The sequence below is a fragment of the Eretmochelys imbricata genome, chromosome 14 (genome assembly GCF_965152235.1).
Source record: "Eretmochelys imbricata isolate rEreImb1 chromosome 14, rEreImb1.hap1, whole genome shotgun sequence".
Classification (NCBI taxonomy): domain Eukaryota; kingdom Metazoa; phylum Chordata; order Testudines; family Cheloniidae; genus Eretmochelys; species Eretmochelys imbricata.
Genome location: NC_135585.1, coordinates 8,991,176 through 9,012,285, shown reverse-complemented (window position 1 = coordinate 9,012,285; position 21,110 = coordinate 8,991,176). Strand labels below are relative to the sequence as shown.

Here is a 21,110-nt window from a genome sequence, read left to right as displayed (position 1 = left end):
GCAGTTTAGTGGCCAAAGAAGACTTACTAAATGACAAGTGTCAGTTTATAGTGGTGGATTGTTGGCAGTAAGGTGGACCACCACCTAAGATAAGCCAATAAAAAGATGGTTTAGGTGGAAACAGAAAGGGTAACATTCAAGTAATTTAAAATGCTGTTTATACTTCTAAAGAGGGATGGAGAATATGACAGGTATGGGTGGCTAAAGTTTTACGTGGTACAGATTCTAAGGTGGTTTGATGCTGGTTCACACCCCCCCCCCCCCTTTACCTTATTTCTCATCGCCCGCAGAAGATCCCGTACTGAGCCCCCTTTATAGGATCTGAATTTTCGAAGATCTGCAAAAGCAAATAGGCTGTGTTTGTTTGTTTTTTTTAAATTAACTGATGTGTACAAAGTCCTCCAGGGAGCTGATCTGTTGCTATCTCCCATACTTGCAGCCAAAACACGTGAGAGAGCTGTTTCTACTGTTCTGGCCAGGTACATCAGGATCTGAAGTATTATAACCTTTTTCAAACACTAAAGGAAAAAAATCAGTGCAGGAGGCATATTGACAATGCAGAATATTAAACAGTTTGATGCATGTGTGACCCGTGTGATTTTTGAACTGTATCATCTCTGCTCTTAAAAAGTAAAATGTAAATACCGCTAAAGCCTGGTAAGTAAACAACGGAAAATAGGGCCTGAAATGGCCACACTCTTGTTTTTTGTGTTCTAAAATAAGGTTACATATGTGTGTGTGCACACGTGTGTGGGCAGGTGTACGTATATGTACTTTTTAATTTAGAACAATTCAGTACTTCAGTTGCAGGCCAAGTTCTCATGTAACAAATCTGAAAGACAATGGCATTGCTGCCTTCCTGTACATGCAGGTTAGGGATAATAGCTTGTAATTCCCTTACATTATTATGGAATATAATCTCAGTTACCTGTCTGAAGGGGAACCGTGATGTGCTCTCTCCAGTCCATTTTTACCACCTTTCTCCCTCCTCTCTCTAACTGCTTGACTATGGGACCATCTAGAGATTCTTTTTCTATTCGGTCACTCACATCCTGTAAGAAATGTTCAAGTTACTTCAAATGCTGTATTTTTACTTCCAACTCCTACCCACTCCCCACCCTCCCAATTACAAATTGCCACCCTCTGCCAGATTAAAGGGTGTCCTGAAAAATGGCTGCTTGCTGCTGTGAGACAGTACAATGTAATTGGACTGAACATAGGATTGGTAGTCAGGAGCTATCTGCTAGAGTTCTTTCAACATAGAAAACCCAACATGCTCACTGGACTGAAACCCTCCAAAGGGCTGGACATGTTCTTACCTGCACTGACTAAGCACACAACCTCACTTCTTTGTTCCTTACATTGCACGTTCATCAACTGCTGATTCTACATGCAACTATCTCAAAGACTTTAAACTTGAAGTTTTAGAGTATAAGATTTTAAAAACGTATGCAGAATGTTTCATCCTGGACAAAATAAAAAATTGACAAGACAGACCTGAAAAAACTGGAGCTGTCTTTCTAGATCCCAGAAGAATGGGTGCTTCAGCACACAGCTGGCAGACGGACGTTTCTGAGGATCCATGTTTATCATCTGCTCTATTAAGTCACGAGCGACTATGTCCTCTACGAGAAAAAGGGTGATTATTCCCAGACTGTCTGAAACAGTTAAAGTTGTTTTCAGTCTTTAAGAAGCCATCACGACACCTTCGAGTTTGTCAGAGATTTAGAATTTCCAGTTGGATGCTCAGCCTACAAAAAACAGGCCAAATCCTGCCCTGATTTGTAGTCTGTGCAACCCACCAGAAAGTCATTGGGGTTCAATCAGTACAGCTAAGAGCAAAGGTCAGTTCAATCTTTTTAACATCCTGGATTTACATGAAATTCCTCTTAAAACTATCACAGTAAAGCTTGGAGGGCTCAAAACTTTGCAATCACCTGGAATTTCATACGCTTTTGGACAGTAAAGTCAATAGTTTTAAGGGCTTCTAAGTTATGAAAAGGAGCTTCCCATATAATTACTTCAGGTGCTTGTACTTCACATTTGCAACTTTGGGGTCATGGTGATTCATAGATCTCAGACCATTTCCACTGGTGTTTTGGGAGCTAGAATAAACTGTGCAGTGCTTTACATTTAACAGAGTAGGAAAACATCCACCTACTTACCATGCTTCTCTGAATTTAAGGAGTCCAGACTGTAAACACCGAGTAGAATGTTGGCTTGCCGCTGCAGGGATTTGCCAAAGGGATGACTGCCTTCAGATACCACGTAATAGAAGACACAGCCAGCCGAAAAGATGTCCACAGTGTACGTCTGCAAATGAACATATGGTTTATAAGCAACATTACAATATAGTTTATTCAATACTTTGGGTCAACTTCACAAGTCAGTTGTGCATCTGAGGGAACAACAGAAGTTTCTATAATCACACTTCTCTCCACAATATTCTAAAATAATTAGAACATGGCAAATCCTGCACTAAACCCACCTCCAAGAACATCTCCTGTCTTAAGTGACCACTTAAAGTATCCCCACTTTTCTAGTACAATCCCATTCTATTGCTAAAGGCCACCATGAGTAAGTAACTGATTTTTGGTGGCCCCTTGGGTGATCACTTTGATTTCACTAGGACTACAAAATATGGAACAGGATAATACAGTAATAGCCCACTAATCAGAAAGTTCAGCCCTCAACAAGAGCTAGTTGTGTTCAGAACCTCTGAAAATTAGTCCACAGACATTTTAGTTCCAAACTAGCTTGAATGAAGAGGCAATGAACTGTGGATGTAAAGGTCTGACTGCAACAGTGTGACACTTGCCAATCCCACTCCATGGAACTTCCCTAACCCTCGGAACAAGAACAAATGTGATTGACTTACAGGGTTCTCTTTGCAATCTTCACTCAGCATCTCTGGAGCGATCCACCCTTCAGTGCCTGGCACACCAGACTGACGGCTAAAACTGTGCCTGCCCACTGCCAGCTTCTTACACAGGCCAAAGTCTGAAATCATGGCTTTGACCTTGCCATGGGCATTGGGCATTGAAATTAGGATATTATGAGGTTTCAAATCCCTGTGGACTAATACAAACACCAATTAACTGACACCGGGTAGCACCAAGAGCATTTTTAATTGTTTTATTTATTTGGAATGAAATCCTTTCACATTACTGAAGCAGTTTTTGTTAACGGTCAGGGATCTATAGGCTTAAGCTCAAGGCACCTATTGCCTATTCATTTGGGATGCCTATTCTACCCCATTTCTTTCAAATCTTGCAAGTTCTTGTTAGAGCCATCACCACCTCCACACATCCCCAGGCATTCCAAAGCCATCATTTGTTATATTCGACTTCTACAGCAGCTGAGAAGCTCAAAGCAAAAGCTAATATAGCAGGGAAGTATCATCCCCATTTTACAGCTAGGGAAAACTGAGGCATAGAGGGGTTGTGTCACATACAAGTCTGTGGAAGAGCTGGGAATGAAGCTAGATTTCCTGGTTCCCAGTGCTGCTCTATCATGGCCACTCGTGAATGGGCATCATGGAATGGCATTGTTATTTAAAAAAGGAAAGAAAAAGAATGAGTGGTCTCCACTTCTCCCAGCCACCCAGCAATAAACTACATGGCTGCCATAGCTCCCTGCACCAGGCTGACTTATTTTGCTTCTTAACCAATAAAACATACAGTAACCTGAAATTGAAACGAAGGGCCTTCTTACCAATATTGAGAGAGTGTAGATAAGCAAGACCAGATGTCGTCTGTTGCAGTAGGTTAATGGGCTGTAAGCCATGGCGACTGAAGTCCTTCTGCTCCACATACTATACATTATATAAGGGAAAACAGAAAGTAAGCCTAAAACCCCAGCATGTTCTTTGTACACTGGTCTCTACATAGATCCCAGGCCACTGAAAAGCTCCCTCAACAGAAGTAAATTCTGCCCAATCTAATGAGAGCTGGTTATAGTCTATCCCACAGACAAAGGGGAACTTTAAGACATCATACTGTACTAAAATTCCACAAGCCTGTTGCGCAGAGAGCCCATGTGCTGATCCACTCCAGCATGCTCTTCAAATGAAGGACTTTTATTTACAAGGGTATCCCAAATAAAAGCGAAGAGCAATAGACTGCCCAGTAAATCAGCAGAGTGAATTTTTTCAGCCCAGCATTTATTTATTTTTGCCAAAAATGCAGACTGAAACTTTGTGTCTTTGAGTCAAATTTGCTGGTTTGGGTCAAACTCCACCCCCACCTGAAAAAATAATTCTGAAAAAAAACAAAGTGTATGAGTTTTGACATTTTCAAAACATAACGTTATGATTTTTCCATTCAAAATCCCCTTTCATTTAGAATTTTATTGCAATTTTATTTTTAAAAAGGTTAACTCCTGCCCCCCCTAAAATTAAATTAAACTTTGTGTTTTGGGTTTCACTCAACTAAATTTTTTCCTCCCAGTTTGGGCACCAAAGCAAAAACCCAGCTATTTGTACATACTCATAGTAGTCTGACCTGTGTAGCACACGCCACAGAACTTCCCCAAAATAATTCTTGGAGCAGATCTTTTCGACAAACAGGCAATCATGATTTAAAATGGTCAGTGATGGAGAATCCCACACGACCCTTGGTAAATTGTTCCAATGGCTAATTACTCTTACCATTAAAAATTTATACCTTATTTCCAGTCTGAATTTGTCTGGCTTCAACTTCAAGCCATTGGATCGTTTTATACCTTCTCTACTAGATTAAAAGACCATTCTTAAATATCTGTTCCCCATATGGATACTTATACACGGTCATCAGCTCACCCGTTAATCTTCTCTTTATTAAGCTAAATGGATTGAGCTCTTTGAGTCTACCACTATATCGCATGTTTCCTAATCCTTTAATCATTCCTGTGGCTCTTCTTCGAACCCTCTCTAATTTACCAATATCATTCTCAAATTGTGGACAACAGAATTGGATGCAGTATTCCAGCAGCAGTTACACCACTGCCAAATATAATAGTAAAATATCTTGTCTATTCCGACTTAAGATTCCCCTTTTTATGTATCCCCGGATTGCATTAGCTCTTTTGGCCACAGCGTTATACTGGGAGTTCATGTTCAGCCAGGACCCCCAGATCTTTTCCAGGATCACGGCTTTGCAGGATGAAGTCTCCTATTCTGTAAGTATGGCTATATTCTTTATTCCTAGGTGTATACATTTACATTTAGTCGTATTAAAATGCATACTGTTTGCTTGCACCTAGTTTACCAAGTGACCCAGATTGCTCTGAATAGGTGACCTGTCCTCTTAATCCCCCAAATTTTGTGTCATCTGCAAACTTTATCAGTGATGACTTTTATGTTTTCTTCTAGGTCATTGATAAAAATGTTAAATAGCATAGGGCCAAGAACCAATCCCTGCAAGATCTGGTTGAAAAAACACCCACTTGAAGAGAATTTCCAATTACATTTTGAGATCTATTTGTTAGCCAATTTTTAATCCATTTAATGTGTGCCAAGTACATTTTATATTGTTCTAGTTTTTTTAATTACAATGTGGTGTGGGTACCTGTGATCCTAAGCAACCAAGTCAAATGCTTTACAGAAGTCTAAGTATATTACGTCAACACTATTACCTTTATCAACCACACTTGTAATTTCATCCAAAAAAAAAAAAAAATCAAGTTAGTTTGACAGGACCTATTTTCCCTAAGCTCATGCTGATTTGCATTAATTACATCATCCTCTTATTAATTGAGTCCAGTATCAGGAGCTCCATTAACTTGCCCAGGATCAATGTCAGGCTGACAGGCCTATAATTACCAAGAGATCCCATTTACTATTTTTAAAAACTGGCACAGCATTAGCTTTCTACTCTACCGCTCAGTATTAAATCTCCCTTATTTCCACAGTGAGAGCCCAAGATAGCTGGAGCTTTTACTCGTCAGTTTCCCTAGATGGCCTGGTTTTTAAAGGAACATAATTATGCTTAGGTTTTATCCTAGCTCAGAGAAACCTTTCAACAGGAATTTAATTCTGAGCAAATGCTGCTCATTAGCACTGCCCAGCGGAGGCTGAAAGTAGGTAGGCCAAGGTGTCCAGCATCTTACTCACACCAGGCTAAGCAAAGCCCTTGCCTCACTTCCCCCCACAAAGCTTTCCTTAGCACATGTGCCACCTCCACGCTCACGCTGCTGGGCTTCTTTAAAAGGCGGCTCTCAGGACAAGCTAAAGCCTTAAGAAGCAACATTTTAGAGAGGCTACTAGTGAGGGCAGCAGATGCCTTACGCATGGTGGGAGATACAGAGTGACTGAGAAGGAGCCTTTTTCAAGAACACATATAGAAGGTTCAGTAGACCCTTCTCTTATATCAGAGACCTGGGGAGGGCTGGGAAGCCAAATGGCAGGAACACACAGCAAAGGGGGAAAAGGAATGTTGTCTGGGCAGAGGAAGCCAGGGAGGAAGAAGGGTAAGAAAAAGTTTTCTTCTTCTGTTTTACCACCCAAGCACTGGCAGGCACTGGGACACTGATGCCATACCCCTTCTCTTTATTACAGTTGCTGATTACAAGATAGAAGGAAAACAGCAATTGTGTATAGCCCATGAGGCTGTGTTCTTTGCTTCTGGGATACCAGAGTATTACAGTAAATTGGGCTGTCTCAGATTCACCCTGGACTGTGATAACACTGAAGGGAAGATGATGATGATACAAGGAGGAAAGCCTCTTAACTACACATACAGCAAACAACTATGTTGTAAAATTAAATAACCAATTACAGATGGTGATTTGGGTAACATCAGAAATGTTGTCTGCATAGAACAGGTGCCTGAACTGCAGACTCAAAGCAGAGTTTAGAGTCTGCCATTGAGAAGCCTTTCACAGCCTGTTTTTTCTCTCTGCTTTTACCCCACAGCAAAACCTCTTTGCTTTAGCAATTTTTTATGTTTGTAAGTGACCTGTTACCTCCTGTAAGGTGGCAGCACAGAGCTCTATGGCAATGTACTGAAACTGCCTGTCCTTCTCAGTGCAGAAATAGCGGATCACGTTGGGGTGCTCGTCCGACTCACGCAGCAGCTGCACCTCGCGGTCAGCAAAGCTGAAGCATTCAGGGAGAATTCTTTTCACCGCCACATCTCTGTTATCAAATGTCCCTCTGTAGACAGTGAACCGTATAGTAGAGAAACCTCTTAGAGTCAGTTTGTGCACTGAGATAGGTGGGTTACATGGAACACATTTCACACAGATAGATTTAAAAAGCACTTCTCCAGTATTGGACAAGGTGCTTCTGTTCAATGCTTTCATTTCAAACAAACATTTACAAATGACGACATAACCCTGGATTTTTGTTAGTGAAGGGACACTGCAGAAAAGAGACGCGCACACACACACACGGACAGAGTGGTTACTTTTAAAAGTCCCATGGGAATGTTTCCATTCATATTAGACCATAAGAATTTTTTAAAAAATATTCAAAAAAATAGTGGGGCATTAATTGGGCTCTAAAATCAAATGCATGGATTGTCTTGTACCTGTAAACAATTGTTCCTTCAGCTCCATGTCCCAGTACGTTTTTCGGGCTAAATGAAATCTTGCCAACCATTACTATGCGTGTGTCCTCATCTGAACAAAAATAAGCAGCAAAAGGATTAATTTAAGGCAGATTTTAAAACTCAGCACTTTGCAGTTGCATATCCATATGGAGTCGGTATGTAAAACTTCCTCTTTCAAGTTTAAATGCACAACACTGAGAACTAAGAAAGAGGGAGGGAGGAGATCTAGGGCCAGGCTTTCAAAACTCCATATACATTGCTGATAAGTTTTTGTACAGGCTGACATTCAGATTTGGGCATGCAAACTGCACCTGGTGGACACCAGACTATCCAATCCATGATTTCGAACATTCTGTGTACAGATCAGGACAGCTCCAGTGGGGCTGGAGCCCTTTGGAATTTTGACAAAAGGTCATGGCTGGGGACATACATGAGACAAGCAGCTCTTAGGAGACAAGAAGCCCTTTCCAGTTTTTAAAATGCTTATGTGAATGTAGCATTGGTGGAAGGTACCGAACTGACAGCGCTGCAGAGTGGGTGCAGGCACTGTGCTGCCCTCGTGGTGGAACATACTTCCCTGGAGGGACCACAGACAACATGCAGAGGAGAGGGGAGAGTCCAGTTTCCGTGGTCCACTCAATTCTTGGCTTCTATTAATGCCAATATAACAATTTTTTTAAATAAGCTGGATTTTTCTGCATTAGGGTCTGGACTGAGGCCGCCAACCCACTTCAAATATGCCAATGAGCACATGGCCCATGAGCAGCCCAATCCTGCACTCCTGACCCAGGCAAACTTTCTAGTGAAGTCAGTGGTAGGATTAAGCCTAAAATGACAAAAACTTGTGGTCAGCATTGAAAAAAGAATGTGAAAAGTCGCCTCTCACTAGAAGAGCTCAAGAATAGGGATGGAGAGAATACACCCAATGGTGGACATGAATCCCAAAAATCAGGATTCAAGACCAGATGTCTTTCTAGGAGATGTTCTAGCTCAACCAGAAATCCTGGGCTTGCTGCAGGAATCAAAGGAGGAAGTTCTCTGGCCTGTGTTATACAACAGGAGGTCACACTGGTTCCTTCAGGTCTTAATCTATGAAATATTGTCAATATCCTATGTTTGTCGTCCCCCCACCCCTTGTTGTGCTTTGTTACCTTTGGCAGTGGGGGAAATGTTACAAACTTTCTGATTTGAATTCTTATTGGGACATACGATGAAAGAAGTTAGATTAACGTTACCTCCCTCTTCCTGCTCAGTGGAGAGACATCTCCCAGTGTCAGAGCCAGAGAGGTTGGAATACGCTGAGTGGTTTGATGCTTTGGGAGACACGTTGGGTGTGCTGGTAGCTGAACTCTCCATCTGCACATAGGAGGTGTCCAAAAAGTCTGCCTCTGGGGGGAGATCGCTGGGGGCACTGAAGGGCAGTTGCTGTTGCTGCGTACTCTTCAGAAGGAAAGAGATGATCTTAACACCACAGCAGTGAAGGAATAAAAATCTCAATAGACATGCAGACAAGGTGGCATGTCCATGGCTCAGCATCCAGAAAAGGCAGATTCTACTATCCTCTAAGTGAAAAACTTCTCATTGCCAGACTCCTAACTTATTTCTGGTAAGGCAGTTAAAGAGTTTCTGTAACCCAAACTGTTCTCTACCTTGTTATACGTTTTTAAAGCATGGTTGATGACTCAGGCTGGTTGTTTGTTGTAGCAAAAAATGGCATTAGTCTGAAGTTTATTTTCCCTTAGAAAAACATCTTTAGACTGAATAGCTACCGTTAAACAGTAAAAGTGTACAGGGCCTGATCCAAAGATCAGAGAAGTGGATGGGGGCGGGGATCTTCTGGTAAATTCAATGGTCTTTGGATCATGACCAAAAAAGCAAGCAACACACACACAAAATAACTATGGGCAAAAATCCATGGAAGAGTCTTGCAGGTGGAATAGGAAAAGTCTCAAGTGTAACGGTGTGTGTCACAGAAATCACTGCCACATCAAACATGCAGTAGCCTTAGTTATCAGATTGCATATCTGTGAGTTATCATGGTGATAACAGTTATTACTGATAGCTAATGGAGAAAGCAGAATTGCCCTTCTTTTATGAAGTCGTGACTCTTTTCCTCCCCAACTCCTGCATCATCTTTACCAGGCTAGGCTGCCAAACATTACAGCCCTTTCTCAGAATTCACTAGAATATCAAGCTCAATCAGCATTACCATTGGACAGGTGATGACGAATGCTACCCAGCCCACAAACAAAAAGGTGCTCAGGATGATTGTGGCCATGTCTTTCAGCATGGAATCTACGGGAGCCTCTGGCCGAGGTACAGGTGGACTGGGCTTCTCTTCAATGTCCTTTGGAATGGTAGGAGGCAATTCTTTTGAGGAACCTTCAACTATACCAATAACCTAGGAAACATAGAAGACTCCATCAGTTCAAAGTCTCAATGGATAATGTACGTTATATATGCTAGTACAGCTGTTAGTACAGTACATTTCAATGCGGGACCATTTCTTAAAAGCTTAATGACGTGCAAGACTCTCTTGGATGTAATGGTGGCTCACAGCAAAATTGGTCAATCTTCTGAGGACCCTGCAGTTGATTCATTCAATGGACTATTTCCACTGAAGACAATGGGAGTTTTTTATGTGCAAGGAAAGCAGGACTCAGCTTTAAGTCTGATATCAAGAGTTCTATAACACAGAATAATGCCAATGACACCCCATGGGAGGGTACTGTGCTGCACTTCCACAAAGAACTTGGGAAAATTCCCTACACTTTTTCCTACAGAGTCCAAGTTCTCCCAAAATTTTCATTTCCCTCCCCTGTAATTTTCCAGTGGCTTCTTCAGTTATTCAGTAATATGATCAGGTTATTCACAAACCTCCTCAAAACTGGCTTTTTCAGAGTCAGCTGGAATCACATTTTCATGCGGTTTAGGCAAACTGCTTGGAAATTTCTCCAGGATTTTTGTAGGGGCTGATAATGGTGTTTCATGGTGTCCTTTAAATAAAACAACATTTGTTACAAGAATTGTTACTTTTTAAGGCAAACATGCTTGATTTTGGTATCTCTGCCAAGAAGCAATACTCAGGGCTTATTTGCATTAATAAAATGGCTTGAGGCCATCACAGAATAGAGCGCAGAAGAACTTTCAGCCTCTTAGCTGGGAATTCCCAGTTATACAGGAGTGTGCTGTCTTGTAATGTGTGTTTGGAGATACTGTGGTTTATGACAGTTTAGAATAAAATGAGGCTGTCTTATGTGTACCTTAACGCCAGAGCACTGTCCCTGTGGAATGACCCAAAGCTTGGAAGATTTGGGTATATATCTGAAAACTGTGACATGCCCTTTGAAGTGAAGCAATGCTCTTGCTCTTAAAGGCTCTAAACCTGCACGTATTGATTATGGCCAGACTTCAGCAGGACTTGTGCTCAGGCTCTGGCTGCAGATTTGGACCCTGATTTTGTCTCTTGTTGAAAATAAATATTGAATAACTACCCTTTCAGTGAGCATTGCCCATCCTGTGCACTGAATGAGACAGGGGCCTTTGGAAAATACAGGATATGATCACGTAATTAAAAACTGTATCACAATGCATATGCATAAGGGGGCCAAATTAGGGTGGTAAGGCAAACTTATTTCTGGCATCCTCTAACTTTTGAGTGCTTGACTTTGCATCTTTTAATGTAGTGGTTTTGGATGTAATTTAAAATACTTTGTATATGGTAACAATAATCTCAGTTTGGATTATTGCTTTTGTCCACCAGAGGACAGTGCAACCGAGAGCGGGTGGAATATTACCGACTTCCTGGTACCTATTAACAGCCAGTGGTTCCTCCAGTAGTTGAGTTTCTTTTCTTTCAACCCTGCCGAAAATTTTAGGTCCGTACTAGGAGTGATAACACACTCGCCATTGTCTTCAATAGTAACTCCTTCTGTTTTGGGGCCCTCTAACAGAGGTATGGCTCGACCACGGGGCTAAAAAGGCAGAGATTTATTTTACAGTTAGCAACGCACTCTCTCGCTCCACAACACTTCACAAAGCCTCGCAGAATTTACCAGTCTAACTCGGACAAAAGACGGGACATAACTCAAAAGTCATATTAGAAATGCCACAAGCTTTCCCTTGGAATTAAGTAAATGTTTAACTCAAAATATTTTATTGCTAAATTACAGGTGGGAAGCGCCACCTTAATTTGGGGTTTACTTCATATACAATGCCTCTCATACCGTAGGGGCAGAGAGTGTTAGCAAGCAACAAGTTACATGCCAGCAATGCAGTAACTGCACGTAAGCATGAGAGCCATTATACCCTCAGCCATAGTTCACACAGCCTTGGATGTTAGATCCTGCATTACTGAGAGAAGGAGTCTTGCTTAGGAGGTGGGGTTGCCTCCCCCAACCTTGTTTTAAAAAAAAAAAAAATAGGAAAAAGGATCTTTACCTTCCTCCCAGGCTAGCCACAATCCAGCAAACAGAAACTTGCTTTAACATCTCATCATAATGTTGGTGCTTTCAATAGTATGAACTGGGTGGCAACTTTAACATCAATAACCACAACACATTGTGAATAGTGGTAGAAACAGCCTTGATATGTTACTTGAACTCACATGCTCTGGTTCAGATGTGAGAGAGTTTCCGTCCCAGCTCAGCCAGAGAGACACACTTCCTGACTAGCTATAACTGAATATTACTTACAGCACTGGAAACCATTCTTGAAAGAAGGTTGCACTGTCAAATTTTCATGGTTTTCTGTGGCTTCCTTGATTTGTAATTTGTTACTTTAAAAGTCCTAGTTGCTCAGCAGTCCTCTGTGAACTGCTTTTATTATTTAACTAAGATTATAGTCCTTATGGCTGTGAAGATCCCTTTCCAAATATGAATGGAGTGTAACCAGTGCAGGGCTTCTTACCCACAAAAAGTCTTCTGTACAACATTCCTATCCTTTATAGCTGGGAAATGTTGAACAGTGACAAGATATCAATCAAACCATGTAATTTAGGAAAGCATATTATGCTTTATCACAACAAGATCGAGAATCACTAAATAATCCATAACACAAAGAATCATTGTATCTATATTCTGTGTGTATTATGTCTATTTCTCATTTGAATGAATTTAAGTACTTAGCAGATTTTAAAATAAAAACCACTCCGTATATTTGAAAAATATATATATATTTTTTTCCCAGCTGAAACTGACACTTGCATTTTTTGCTATGACAAAGCTGTGAGTTTTCCAATGTTTTGCCAGGACAAACAGCCTTAAATGATAACTAGAGATGGGCCTAAATACTCCAGACATTGGGAGACCTGATAAAGGATTAATTCTCAACTGTTCAGCACAGAACCATGCCTAATACTAGAACGTGGGCTTGTCAAAACATGGTATCAAAGTCCTGAAGTATCTAACTTACCACAATAGCCACTCCTTCATGCACCATTGATGGAGATGCATACAAGCTCGTTGAGTATTTTCCTACATAGAGCGTAGGTCTAGAACAACAACAAAAGTTAGGGAGAAAGTTCCAAATGGCTGTTTTTACCACCTGAGTTACAAAGTTGGTCATGCACTGTTTTAGACACTTCAATTTGAGTCACTGGCATGATCAGCATTTATTTATTCCTGTACAAACACAATGTTCAGTAAATGTTAAAGAGCAAGGAGCCAATTATGTATTCTCTCCTTCTACTATCTTGCAATTTATAGAACAGCAGCTCTATTAAGTAATTGAATAGAAACACAATTTCTAATTAGAGTACTGCAAAGCACCATCAGTCAGACTCTGAAAACAATACTTATAACTTTTATTCTCACTATAATATTTATACTCACGTCAACTTGCTCTTGGTCTCCGTTTCCTTTGGAAAAGGATACTTCCACTTAGTGATGCGTCCAACCTCCCCAGACATGAAGGTCAGGTAGCGCAGCGTTTCTATTCCCACATTTGTGTGCATTACTTTCCGTAGTCCTTCACGCTGCCAGATGTAAAAAGCTACCACCGGGGAACCATAATTCTGAATCCACAGCACATCCCCAGACTCACTATCCACAGTCACCACCAGCCCGTCTCCGTTAGATACAAAGTGGGACATTTCTAAAACATACAAATACATGAGGTTATTTGAGTCTCCTGCTTATTCATGGCTATAGTAACACACATACATTGGCAGTACTTGAACCTTAAATGAGCTACTAAAATCTGTTAGGGCTCGTCTACAAGAAGACGTAATCCATGGCAAGCCAGAGTGTGAATCTATAGTGCATTCACTGCACACTAACTGGCTGTGTGGACCCTGCTACTATGCGCTAGTGCATGGCAGCAGGGTCTGCATGGCCAGTTAGTGCACAGCAAGCTACTGTGCTGTAGATTCACACCTTGGCTTGCCTCACACACTAAGTCTCTGTGTGGACAAGCCCTTAAACTGGTTCATTTTATATTGAAAAAGACAAGCCACTCACTAGGGCTAAAGAGTTCTCGAAATTATCCTGATGTAAATACATTCTTCTCTCTCACCAGTAGAAATAATATATTGTTTAGTTTGGCTCCTCAGCATATACTTCTAAGGACTTGCAGACCTGCCTCTTCTCTACATACAGAATAATCATCATATAAACCACAGTATCTCCAAACACAAACACACTTCTGTATACCTGGGAATTCCCAGCTAAGAGGCTGAAAGTTCTTCTGCGCTCTATTTTAAATGACCGGATTCAGAAAATATAGACAGCCCAATCCCGCAACACAGTATGCTTGGGCAGGCCCCGGCACCTGCACACAGCCCCCCTGAGTCAACGAATTATCGCATTGCAGGACTGGGGCCTTAACTGGGAATGAAAGAGCATAACCATGTCATGCACATTTCTTTTTGATTACTTCCATTAGAAAGAACTTTGACATTGATAAATTAGGCTGAAATATTCAAGATTTACAGGGAAATCCCAGTGACATTGGGATTTAATGCTACTTATTCCAGAGTCAAACATTTGTTTGTTTGTTTTAAAAAAACACAGTATCAGCACTGAAAAGCAGCAGACATTTCCCAATAAGATGAAAGGGAAGGTAACTGATTCCATGTAAAGTTTGCGATTTACCATAATTTGGGGGCTTGCTCCCATTGTGCAATAGTTTTGCAAGGTGAAGAAATATCCACTAGGAATCAGAACTAGAAGGTTCTTGTTTTTATTTCTAACTCACTAACCTGATGTTCTCTTCCATACCACAGGACAAGTTTCAAATTTCATGTGTGTTTTAAAGTTATTCTCTCTAGATCACAACCAGGCAGAGCCATTTTCCTGATCCACATGAAGCCCCACTGTTTTTAATAAACTTAGCCCTAATAGTTATCTCTTCCAAAATTTCCCCTTCCTCACAACAGCTGTAAACAAACGTTATCATCATCATTCATTCTGTGCTCAAACAGCAGGCACTGTAATTCTAGGGAGGATACACTGTATTCTTCATACATAATTACTGTCCTACTCTAATAGTCGTATTATTTTGCACTATCACACTTGTTGAGATTGTCAGGTGGAAGTACAAATCATTATCAATAGTATCAACGCTAATAATATTTTGTATCTCTCTAGTGATGTCCAACTGATGATGTAAACAAGCTTTACAAACATGATTTAAGCTTTTCAACCTCTTTATGTAGCAGGGAATTATCATCCCATTTTACAGCTATGAAAACTGAGGCACTGAGAGATTAGGTGACTTGCCCAAGGTCACACAAAAAATCTGTGCCAGAGCAGTAGGGCCATCCTTTCCCTGATTGGACAAGTTAAAGGATTGCCATCTATGCACTCAGATTGAAGAAGCGACTCCAGGACTATGTGGCTGAATTGGGGAGGGGGGAGGGAGGGTAAAAGGAGGGAGAAGGGAAGGGGGTAGGGCAGAGCAACTTAAAAAGATCAGTGTGTAGATACAGAGGCGGGGGGAGGGAGGAGCTGGTTCAGCCCATTGCAGAGAAAAATGTCAGGATATTGGAGCTATAGCAAAGTGAAAAAAAATGCAAAGGACAAGATCAAAGTTCTTACTGTATTTCACATCTTCATCAGGTACAGTGGCTGCATAATCAAAGTAGGTGGCATTCCATCGGAGCTCCTTATTTTTGGTATCATACATTGTAATAGTGTATTCTGTTAAAAAATACACACTCTGTGTAAATAATCCTTTGAGACAACAGAACTAGTCACCCGTCATGCCGGACACTTCTCAGGACAACACACATCCTGCTTTTCATGTTTTTAGCCTTCTTTTAGGTTTTTCCTGGCTCTAAGAGATATAGTCACACCTCATGGAACTTAAAGACAAAACTAATTGCTGTTCCACTGAAATCTACTACTCAAAAGGAAGCTCAGAAGACAAAAAGCAATAGGCAGTGCTCCAATCCATGTTATCAGCTCTTTGTGCTTCTTCCTCCAAGACTTCTTCTGTAGCCTTCCTACCTAATTTTATCTACAACCAATCCCTGCATTTAAAAATTAGGTGCAATATGTTCTGTAACAGAACTTTCGCAATAAAGATCATTTTAAAAAATAGTTTTAAAAACAGATTAATCTACAGATCTAATGGCAAATCTGTAAACACAGCCTACAGAGAGGCATCCCAAATATAGGTCTTTGGTCTATTTTAATCCTCTTCACCTAGAACGGAGCATTTGTATTTTCAGTATGACAGCTGCTGTCTCTCCATTTCCCCAACCCATTTATTCATGGGGACCAAAAACTTCAGATGCAACCAGGGCTACAAAGCTGCTAGCATGGTACATCATTGAATTAATAGAATTTAAAAGCCACTTTGCTTGGGAGTCAGCCCCAGGAATCACTTACACAAACACCACTATATTCAGAAACCACACATTAGTCTGTGAATGTATAAAATGGCACATCTCCATTGCTCTCTGAAGGCAAATCATTTTTTCTGTGTACATTGTAAAGCCACCACCTCCAGAAGTTATTCTAGGAGATTAAACAAACCTGAGTTTATTATCACAAGGTTATCCTTTGTGGGCCTGCACTAGGTTTAAAATGAACCCAAAAAGCCAAAAACTTTCTTTTAAGTGGTAGAGGGAAAAGTGTCTTACCAGTTCGCCCAAGATACAGGAGGGATGTTGATGGACAAAGGCTTTCTGCAAATGAAGACGTTAAGGTTTGCTGTTTCTCCCCAGTGACGAGGTCTATCACATACCAAATATCTTGCTTCTTTCCTGAAATCACCAGTTAAATTGCATTACTGTTCAGTCTGAAAATTACTCAGATACAAAATCCAGGCTCTTAGAAAAAGCTTTTTTGATTTGAGAAGTAGTTCTGTAGTGGGCCCATAGTTTGGGATTTTTTTCATGGAAAATGTTTAAAAGTTTTTTTTGTTAAACAAAATAATTTCGGACAATAACCAAAACTAGAAACCAAACAACACTGTTGTCCCCTCATTTAACGTTACTGACTCCTAGCAGGTACTGGCAAGCATAGTGACAACATTTCTATGACATCTTTATAAGCACTATCATGTAAAATAAGGTTATCACATTCACACTATCCAATTGGCAAATGGTTCCTGAAGAGAGTTTTGAGGATTGAAAATCCTATGCTAGGAGAGGAAGAAGACGGAGGTGCTGTTTGTTGTAGCACAGTATGGTGGGAAGGAATTATCAGTTTCTACACATGTAGGAACAGTACGACAATGGAACAGACTGCCTAGGGAGGTTGTGGAAGCTCCTTCGCTGGAGATTTTCAAAAGGAGACTGGAGTCATCTGTCTTGGATGTTTTAGACATACCAAATCCTGCATCTTGGCAGAGAGTTAAACTAGATGACCCTTGCAGTCCCTTCTAACCCTATGATTCCATGATTCCAAATTGATAAGGGATTTTAGTCCTAATAACCCAAATATCAGAGCCACAGTCTGTAGCAGCCTAGTTTAGAAAAATCAAATAGTTTACCTGCTTCCCGCCCGCCCCCCCAACAGTTTTCAACAGAGCAATGTGAACTGGAGACCTAGAAGGTAGGGAGAGAGTGCAGATTTCCTCCAGGTCTTAACAGATGTGGTGTCATCTCCAAAGATGCCAACCAGGCAGAATAATGTAAATCCCCCTAACTATTAATGACAGGTTTCAGAGTAACAGCCGTATTAGTCTGTATTCGCAAAAAGAAAAGGAGTACTTGTGGCATCTTAGAGACTAACCAATTTATTTGAGCATAAGCTTTCGTGAGCTACAGCTCACTGTACTCCTTTTCTTTTTGCTAATTATTAATGAATCAGGAGATCTGATTACAACGTGGTTAAAAGCTGTAGTGTAGATTCAACCTAGCCATGACCATGTAACCAGGCTTCAGATTTGAACCGTCCAGGACAGTACCCCAGTTCGATCTCGCCTACACCACAACTTAGAACCATGTTGTAACTCGATTTCCTGACTCAGTTATAGTTGTAATGTAGGCAGGGGCCTTTGGCTGGCTGAGGCAAGTATATTTATAAGCATGAGAAGGTGATTAAATATACCATATAACTGAGCTAAATATGTTTTTGTGTCACAGAATAAAGTTAATTATATTTTCTGTAGTGGGAGAGTAACTTTTTTTTTTTTTTTTAAAGGCAATGCAGTGGTTTGAGAAGCTATTCTCCTTCTAAGGGAAGGCAGTTGACTTTTTATCTTCACATGTCAGTAAGTGCAAGATTCTCTATCAGAAAATATTACGAAAGGCTTTAATTAACAGCCAAGGCTGAGATGACATTTTCATGCAAGAGAGCTCTGTCTGGTTTAGGCAGTTTGTATTTGTCGGTTGCTGTTGAGTAATGTTGCAATCTTCTAAATCAGTTAACCCATGGAGAGATTAACTAGAACTTACCCATGTACAGAATCCCATCTGAACTGCGACAGGGTGATGCTTGCACTAGCTCGGGGATTGTAAATGGAAGTTTCTAGAAAAAAAAATGAAAAAGCTCATTTAAATCATAACATTTTTACACTTTGAAATTAGTGCGATTTTCCCAGTTGTGTTCAAGGGAACAGGGTACCAATACAGCTCATGTGGGGACTTCTCAGTGTTTTACTAGAAATGTAACAGGAATGGAGGAAATATTTATAGCACAGAAGACTGGAGGCCAGGACTCCTGGGTTTTATTCCTAACTCTACCACCGACTTGTGCACCATGTCCCAACACTGTGCTTTAATTCCCCCATCTGTTAATGAGTATACATATATTTACCTGCCTTGCAAGGGTGCAACATTAGCATTTGCAAAGCTCAGTGATCTTCATACAAACCGTGTTATTAAAAAGGCAATGAATTATTATGATCGCCAAATTCTATAATGCTCCTGGGCACGTATCACATCTACATACTTGGTGAACAACCTTCCAGGATTTTAAGAGGCCTTCATCAGGAAGAGAAAAGTGACAAACAGAAGTGTTGCACAAATACAAGAGAGGCCAGGACTTTAAACAGTGAAATTACTTCCATCTAGCTTGGAACATCTACAATGATGCATCCAACCCGAATATTTTTACCTGAGGAGATTAACAGGTGAAAGGAAACATGATGTTCAGGACCGATTGCTACCTAGATCTACCCACAAAGAACACCAAAAATACAAACACAAATTAAGGCCACGTATCTGGGTGCATTAGGAAAAAAATCTGTCAGTAGATACTTCTCTGTTCAAAAATAAAAAAAAATGTTAAAGTTCTAAAAGGAAGTCATAGCGGCTGCCAGGAAAAGAAACTTGTGGGAAGCCAAACATTTTATCTGAGTTTCATCATAAAGCTGTTGCTTTACTCAAGTGTTCAGCTGACATCTGCGGGGTTGACTATTTCGATGCAAATATTTTGGAAGGGTTCACAGTTTAACCTGCTTACTAAGTGCTATAACAGCACCTGCTATTTGAGACAGCACAGAATCCACATTTATCCTAATATGGGTTGGACTTCTCAATAGGACTGCTAAAAATTTTATTTTTTTCAGGCCATAACTGTGTGTGCTGTATTGGATACGTCTCCCTCCCAGGATGCTATGAGGATTACTTAATATCTGGAGAGTGCTAAAGAAGTGGTGTTATCATCATCATTACATTAGCAAGTGCTACAAAAATATCAAAGGTGGGTCAAACGGGTCTGCCTTTTGTTGGTATCCTCAAGCCAAAGGGGTTTTCTGTAGCTCACAAGGAAGGCTGTAAATGTTGCCTGTCCTAAACTACAGGATGGCCCTTTGAACCAGAAAGCAGTGCAACTCGAATGTTGTCATTCCAGGAATTTGTATCCTAAAATTGGTACTGGCACTGAACAGTGTTTACTAGCCAATGTTGTCAGGCCTTCCCAAGAAATACTTGTTTCCAGTAAATGATTCAAAATGTGGGCAGCTTGCAGAACTTTACAACGCTGTCAGGAAAGCAGATAGTTGGGAAAGTAATTTAGGGACCTACCCTTTGTGCAATCTAATTAGGGCGCATGTGTAGACAGATTAGACACTACCAAAATATACTCACAGTTAAGCCTTCATTATTTTTGCCACCAAGTGTATATAAACTGCCATCGTTTGGGTCTGGAAGAAATGCTGGCCTATGAGTTAAATAGTGATTATAAATAAATTGAACACATTACACTTGTCACCAAACCAATAAGCAGCAATGGTCAGTGTGTGTGTCCTGGTGAAGACCATTTGACATCTGCTTGTTGACTTTAGAATATCTGGTTGTTCGAAACACTTATTAATTGAACATCAAAGAGAATGAATATCAGAACGGACACAGCCTATTAAACCTAAACTATTGTCAATAGTGTTCCTAGCCCAACTGAAGCTGGGTTGACCAGTATGAATACAATGCCTTGCAGTATAGGGATCATAGTTCAAATCTAATTTATATATAGTGGCAATAAAACCAGCAGTAACATATACAAACAAAAGCGGCTCAAAAGCTGGAGGACAAAAAAGCCTGCCCAAGCCCCACTGCCCTGGGTGTGGAGGGGCCAAAGCCCAAGCACTTCAGCCCCAGGCAGGGGACCTTTAACCTGAGCCCTGCCACCCAGGGCTGAAGCCCTCAAGCTGTTGGGCTCAGACTTTGGCTCTGGTGACCCCATTAAAATGGGGCCCCTACCCACAGTTTGAGAACCACTGAGATAAGGTACTGAAACTAAAGGTTTAGAATTTGAACACTGTTCCCCAGCAGGTTATGCTATTTCCCAGGCTGTTCAAGTCAGTGATCCTGAAATAGGCATGGTCAACCTGCTTGTGTTCCAGACAGGTGTTCCAAGCATGGTTTTTGGAGAGAAACAGTCTGAAGGAAGGACATTTCATTTGAATCCTACAAACAGGGAAAGTTTTTAATCTTTAATCCCATGTCTGGTTACCTGCGGTATTTTAACAGTTCCCTATTTTAAACTAAAACCAAACTTCATGACGTCAGTGAAAAATCAAACAAGCAATAGAGGGCTGAAGTAAACAGAGAAAGAGAGACTTACTCTTCCACGTGTGTTGGCACCTGGAGTACAGGATCTGCACAAACAGAACATGCGGGAGTCAATGTGTAGGCAATTAAAAGTCATGAACTCACACCAACCCCACGATTGACCATTTTGCGAGCCACGC

The 21,110-nt window shown here is 40.8% G+C and overlaps 1 protein-coding gene across 2 annotated transcripts in view; it reads right to left on the bottom strand.

The window, feature by feature from the left end:
* Positions 1 to 21,110, bottom strand: part of ERN1 (endoplasmic reticulum to nucleus signaling 1) — a 61,894-nt gene that overhangs the window by 1,798 nt on the left and 38,986 nt on the right. Inside the window, exons 3-21 of one of the 2 annotated variants that reach the window (XM_077833709.1) lie at positions 20,984 to 21,017; positions 20,011 to 20,083; positions 18,376 to 18,448; positions 16,615 to 16,737; positions 15,566 to 15,667; positions 13,403 to 13,622; positions 12,942 to 13,020; positions 11,341 to 11,503; positions 10,407 to 10,525; positions 9,739 to 9,930; positions 8,765 to 8,969; positions 7,509 to 7,599; positions 6,943 to 7,132; positions 3,715 to 3,814; positions 2,879 to 3,078; positions 2,166 to 2,313; positions 1,498 to 1,625; positions 929 to 1,052; positions 270 to 337 (exon numbers count right to left, since the gene is read on the bottom strand). In XM_077833709.1, coding sequence (XP_077689835.1) covers positions 270 to 337; positions 929 to 1,052; positions 1,498 to 1,625; positions 2,166 to 2,313; positions 2,879 to 3,078; positions 3,715 to 3,814; positions 6,943 to 7,132; positions 7,509 to 7,599; positions 8,765 to 8,969; positions 9,739 to 9,930; positions 10,407 to 10,525; positions 11,341 to 11,503; positions 12,942 to 13,020; positions 13,403 to 13,622; positions 15,566 to 15,667; positions 16,615 to 16,737; positions 18,376 to 18,448; positions 20,011 to 20,083; positions 20,984 to 21,017 — 2,432 coding nt within the window. Of the gene's footprint in view, positions 1 to 269; positions 338 to 928; positions 1,053 to 1,497; positions 1,626 to 2,165; positions 2,314 to 2,878; positions 3,079 to 3,714; positions 3,815 to 6,942; positions 7,133 to 7,508; positions 7,600 to 8,764; positions 8,970 to 9,738; positions 9,931 to 10,406; positions 10,526 to 11,340; positions 11,504 to 12,941; positions 13,021 to 13,360; positions 13,623 to 15,565; positions 15,668 to 16,614; positions 16,738 to 18,375; positions 18,449 to 20,010; positions 20,084 to 20,983; positions 21,018 to 21,110 lie in introns of both variants that reach the window. The other variant, XM_077833708.1, reaches the window with a different exon arrangement.